This window comes from Electrophorus electricus, chromosome 17 (assembly GCF_013358815.1).
Source record: "Electrophorus electricus isolate fEleEle1 chromosome 17, fEleEle1.pri, whole genome shotgun sequence".
Classification (NCBI taxonomy): domain Eukaryota; kingdom Metazoa; phylum Chordata; class Actinopteri; order Gymnotiformes; family Gymnotidae; genus Electrophorus; species Electrophorus electricus.
Window position 1 is genome coordinate 13,195,306 of NC_049551.1, and position 5,931 is coordinate 13,201,236.

The following is a 5,931-nucleotide window of genomic DNA, read 5'->3' on the forward strand; positions in this document are numbered from 1 at the left end:
TACACTTAAATCTGTGGTTTATTGTTATAGAGTTTAAAAGCGTACAGAGAACGAAGGGTCATAAGGTCACTCTGTCCATGTGTGTGTCCAAACATGACCTCCACAGCTGATCCCAGCCATACAAGTGGCAAATCCCCAAATCACTTGCTGTTGTCTTTATGTCCTGCTTCCCGAGTGTGCCTGGGTGGAAAGGAGTACCATGCTCTCTATATGATGTCACCACTTGGGTGGAATGATGGAAATCGTAAGATGGAACGCCTCATGCAAATCCACTTCAGTGGGTTCAGTACCTGGACGCCATGTGCTGTCCCTCTCACACTGTAGCCAAAACAATCACCTTCAGGGGGATGAATCCTCTTACCTTACCAGTTAACCACGCTAATGTAACAAAATATGTGGGAGTCATTCAGAATGTCTTGGGCTGGTGGGGGGTGGGATGGGGCAGACATGACAGACCTACTTCCTGTGGATTCTTCTTGGCAGCCAGCCAAGGAGCTTCCTGTACAGTTTCTTACTCTTGCCCCGCCCTTTCACCTTGGGCTCTGTGCGGACGTCAAGCTGCGGTGATGTCCGGTCCCGGTGAAGGGAGATGAAGAAGGCAAGTGAGTCCATGTTTCCGTCCTCCTGCGCCTCCCTCACTGGGGAATCCAGAGGCTGCAGGACCTCACTGAAGCGCCGCTCCTGCTGTCTGAAGTCATACTCCACGCTAGAGAGAGAGAGAGAGAGAGAGAGAGAGAGAGAGAGAGAGAGAGAGAGAGAGAGAGAGAGAGAGAGAGAGAGTCTGTGCATATGTGCAGGGCCAGGGGCATACTGGGAAACCCTGTTAGGCTGTGAAGTCCCACTTACCTGTAGATGATGCATGCTGTCTCCTGGCAGGTGGAGCAGTCGTTGAGGTCCTGGCCTGTCCTGAAACATCGGCGTCTACGGAGAGGGAAGCAACAGGAAGAAAGAGAAGGCAAATAGTTCTGTGACTCCAGCCTCTCAGTCTCCTTTCTAACAGCTCTCAGGAGGCAGTTAAATGTGCTGAAATTTCTCATAGAGCTGACTAAACAGCACTGTGATAGGAAGCCAAACCTTGACAAGCTATTTTCTATGCACCCTTGCTCTCGATATTCCTTTTACTCTTTGATTCCTTCACACCTTATAATCTTTTCAGTTCCAGTCGCACTCCCCCTCCCCCCTTCTTTCTTCCTCTCTCACCCGTTACTGAGTGCGTGGCTCATCTCCAGGTCCTGGATAATATTGAGCAGGGTTGTGATTCGCTCCTGGTTGCTCTGCAGACTGGCCTCGACCCTCTCAATCCTTTTATAAGGGTCCTGGTCTTTGCTCCAGACAGGAGACATGGGTGCCAGCAGGACCCCTGAGGGAGGGTGGTAATGCAGAACGGCACAGTGGCCATTAGGAATGGGCTTGCTACTGGCTAGCACAAGGCTGTCCTGGGAGACGGTCACCAGCTCTCTGTACTGCTCTGTAGGGCTGCCGGGGTTCCCCGTCTGCTCAGCAACCATGTCTGGTCCGGACGGGGTGACATGAGAAGGAAACAGGTGCGTATCGGGCCTCCAGTCGGCACTTGGGTTTCTGTTTCCAGCCACCTCCATTAATAACTGAAATGCTGGACGCAGCGGTGGGCTGCTGGACGGTATGGGAGGTCTGCACGGGATGTGCGCGTGAGATGCACTGGCTGTGTTACGTGCACCAGGAGCCAGGGGACTGGCGAGGGGCTGAGGTGTGGCCCACTGGGGTGCCGCGCGCCCCGTCCATGATGGCGACGTCATGTGGGGTTTGCGCTCAGAGAACAGTTCTGTCCCTCGGCCTTCTGCTGTTGCGTGGGTCGCTGGCTCCAAGGCTGCAGTCTCCATGGCTGCGGACATGTTGGCAGAGCCTGCAGACAGTGCTGACAATCCACAAAGTCTGTTAGTCAGCACCTCCGCAATGGATGCGAAATTAGCGCTGGCCTCCGGCTGCAAGGGAGGAGCCTGTTCATGAGCTGGAGGGTCCAACGTGTCTGCTGGGTGATTAAGGCTTGCTTTAGGGGGCTCTGGACTGAATGGACAAACCTCCACCACTGATAGAGGAGCATGAAATGTGTCATTATGGGTTGACAGGTTTTCCGTTGTACCAGGATGCGGGTCAGGAAGAAAAACAGTGCAGGGATATATGGACGGGTGGACGGGTGTGCTAGAAATGTGTGGATTGTTGGATTGTGAACCATTTTGGCTCTTCAACAGGCCATCTGGTTCCAAGTGCATCTTAGCATATGGGAGGGTACGGTGAGGTTCTGTAGGCATGTCGGTATGTTTGAAACTGCTGTGAGGTTCCATTGGTATGTCGATGTGTGGGAGGGTGAGGTGAGGTTCTGTTGGTGGGTCACTGTGTGGGAGAGTGTGGTGAGGTTCTGTTGGTGGGTCAGCGTGCGGGAGAGTGTGGTGAGGTTCTGTTGGTAGGTCAGCGTGCGGGAGAGTGTGGTGAGGTTCTGTTGGTGGGTCAGCACGCGGTAGAATGTGGTGAGGTTCTGTTGGTGGGTCAGCGTGCGGGAGAGTGTGGTGAGGTTCTGTTGGTGGGTCAGCGTGTGGGAGAGTGTGGTGAGGTTCTGTTGGTGGGTCAGCGTGCGGGAGAGTGTGGTGAGGTTCTGCTGGCATGTTGGTGTGTGCAGGAAGCCCAGGAAGTTTTGGATGCAAGGACATTTGTGTGTCCTTGTGCGTGTTTATGTGCAAAAACATGCCACAAACTGTGGAGGGTGTTTGTGTGTGCAGAGATGAGCTTCGAGGCTGGGGGTGATTAGAGTTTGAGGTGGCGTTGGGTTTGGGATCCATGTTAAAATGGATTTGTGATTGGCTTTGATGTTTTGCATTTGGCTTTGCGTGAGAGGAGAATGATGGTTTCCAATGACTGTTATGCCTGGCTTCTAATCCACTTGAGAGTTTCACATCTGAGTTAAGATGTGAAGTGCTCAGAAGTTTGACACCTAAATTCAGATGACTGCACGTAAAGCCTTGATCTTTAGCACTTGTGGGTGAATGTTGAGGGCCAGTGCTTGTGTGCCGTGACTGAGCAGTGTGAAAAGGGCCTGTGGGCAACACCCTGCTATGTGTCTGGGATCTAGTCTTTGGTGTGGAGTGCTCATCTGGCTCTGATGTGCTGCTGGACTTGCAGGCAGTTTTAGGGTGGATGTGTGGCTGGGCCAGATCAGAATGAAGTGAATTCGTGTCTGCATTTATGTGAAGTTGCATAAAAGTCAACGCTTTTGAATGTGTGTTTGAGGGCTCAGTGCAGAATAGATTAGGCTTCGAGTGTGTGCAGGTGGGCTCAACACTGTCTGTGTTACGCTTAGAGAGTGAGTTTGTAGGTTTAATAGTAGCGCGATTAGGTTTTATGTGTGTATATGTGGGTTGAATACAGGCTAGATTAGGCTTTGAATGTGTGTATGTGGGTTCGATACCTGCAAGATTAGACTTTGAGTGGATGTATGTAGGTTCGATACTGGCTGGATTAGGCTTTGGGTGAGTATATGTGGATTCACTACAAGTTAGATTAGGCTTTGAGTATGTGTGTGTCGGATGAATACTGGCTAGATCTGGTTTTAAGTGTGTATATGTGGGCTCAATACTAGTTAGACTAGGCTTTGAATGTGTGTATGTGGGTTCAACATCTGCAAGATTAGATGCTGAGTGTGTGTATGTGTGTTGGATAGTGGCTAGATTAGTCTTTGGTTGTGTGTATGTGGGTTGGATACCAGCTAGATTAGACTGTATGTTGTTATGCGATGTTTTTGGATTCATTGATGCATTGATGTTTGTGTGCGTGTGTGTGGAGAGAGTGAGCATAGAGGGTCCGAGTGCCTTGGGTGTCTGTGAAAATGAAAAGGGACAAATGTCGGAGTGTGTGCGCATGTCCGTCTCCTGAGACCCACTCAAGACGACTGTGTGTGTGTATGGACATGAGGTGTTTGTGTGTGGAAGGGTTGTGCCCGTATGTCTCCTGGCCGATTGGTGCCTGGTGAATTTGACCATCTCGCCCTCCTGTGCAGACGATGATGGCTGGTCATTGGTTGCATTTACGTTTGGAGGAGGACGCACGACCGCAGGCCTTCTGTCTGTTTGCATAGTTCTGTGGTTGATGCACCTCTCCGTCTGGGTGCAGGGTAGAGAGAGTGAGGCTCCCTTGTCCTTCCCAGGGTGGAGAGATGCTGCTGGGCTGGATCTGAGACCCTTAGTGCAGGCGGAGGTAGGCGAATTCGTGCCCCTGGTGGCCGTGTAAAGGACTGCAGCTACCGGGTTCTTCCTGCCTCCGCAAGTTCGGCAGATTCTCATCGGGGGTCTGCGGGGTGGGGAGCATGGAGGGATGCTCTTCTTCCCGGATTGCACTGCAGGCTTGGGGTGGCATTGATCCTGCCCCTGGGCTGACTCCTCCCCCTCGCTGACATCACTGCTGATCCCACCAATAAGCTCAGAGTCCACCACGCTTCCGTTGGTGAAGCGGCTATCCTTCCTCCCTTGCAGCTTGCCGTTGGCCACGCCCTCTTGCGGGTGAGAGTGCGTTTTGATCGTCCGAGTGCAGTGGTGGCCTTTGATGGCTTCACACGCATCCTCAGCGAGTTCGTTATCCAGACCCTGAAACGTCACCCCCTTCTTTATCTTTCTCCCCAGCCTCCTCCCTTTAACAAAAACACTCTTTCTCGGTCCTTTCTCGCCCTCCGCCTCTGTATCCCTCTCATTAGGGACGTGCCCGTTGGCTGGCATGCTCACTCTGTTCTCTGAGAGGTTGGAGGAGACGTCTGCCTGTGGGGTCTCTGTGCGCGGTTGGCAGCTCCGCATAGCCGGCGACGTCTGCACGCCCACGTTGCAGTGGTGGGTCCACGCGAGAGCCGCCACGTCGCCCGCCCCTCTGCCAACACCCTGCCAGCCACGGACGCCCGCCAGGGCCGGCACCCCCAGCACTGGAAAAGGAGTGGTGGGATCAGCTGCCCGTCTTCCCATCTCCAGGGTGACTGGCTCAGGAGGACACCAGGGCAGAAACCAGGGTGACCGGCCACCCCGTTACATCTGTGGGGAAGAGAAGGAGGTCTCTCTCAGGAGTGACTTCTGACTGGGTACACCTCAAGGGCACAAGTTTGGGACACACGTTTGCGTGGTGCATAAATGAACAGCTTGCCTTGTGCTGCACCTAGCCGTTTGTATGAATACTGATGAGCAACTTTCCTTGCAGAATGAAAAATTGTAGTATAGTAATCAGATAAATTATCATCAGCCCTCCCTTGTGGACACTGGCAAAGTAAATGTGGCATTTTAAATGAAGCAATATAGGACTGATAATTACACTGGGGTCAAGCCTTAGTACCTGGGTGAGGAATCCTCGATATGGGGAATGATAGTGAAACATCAACTCAAGCAATGGTATAAATGTGAAATGGCAGAAACTCAGTTATAACTGAAACTCTGCACTCTGCACTAATTTTGATGATTCTGGAGGATGAGTGAGGGAGAAAGGGAGCAGAGAAAGCAAGAGAGAGAAAGAGAGAAAGCAAGAGGGAGAAAGAGAGAAAGCAAGAGAGAGAAAACAACAGATAGAATGGGGGTAGATAGAGGGGTGTTGGCAGAAAGGGTGACTGATTCTTTGCGAGAAAAAGACATCATGCTCAAAGCTTGGCGATATAAATGGGTAGTGCTGTTTCCACAGCGCAGGTAAGTGCGTTGTAATATGTGTGTGTGTGTGTGTGTGTGTGTGTGTGTGTGTGTGTGTGTGTGTGTGTGTGTGTGTGTGCGTGTGTTTGTGTGTCTGTGTGTGTGTGTTTGTGAATAAATAGCTCACACACAAAAACACTGCTCAATCGTTCTCCACTCTGACTTCGCTGCTGCCACCTAGCCAGGTGCCTAACACCCTCTCTCTAATTCATCCCACCTCTCCCCTGTATTAGAGAGAGACTCTAATACA

General features: G+C 51.8%; 1 protein-coding gene across 1 annotated transcript; it reads right to left on the reverse strand.

Annotated features, from left to right (window-relative positions):
- Nucleotides 1-4,841, reverse strand: LOC113588731 (mucin-12). The gene is made up of 3 exons (XM_027028043.2): nt 1,201-4,841; nt 847-921; nt 1-706 (listed from the first exon to the last, which is right to left on the reverse strand). Exons 1-3 carry the CDS (start codon nt 4,812-4,814, stop codon nt 457-459), a joined length of 3,939 nt encoding a protein of 1,312 aa, XP_026883844.2. The 5' UTR covers nt 4,815-4,841; the 3' UTR covers nt 1-456.
- Nucleotides 4,842-5,931: the final 1,090 nt, after the last annotated feature.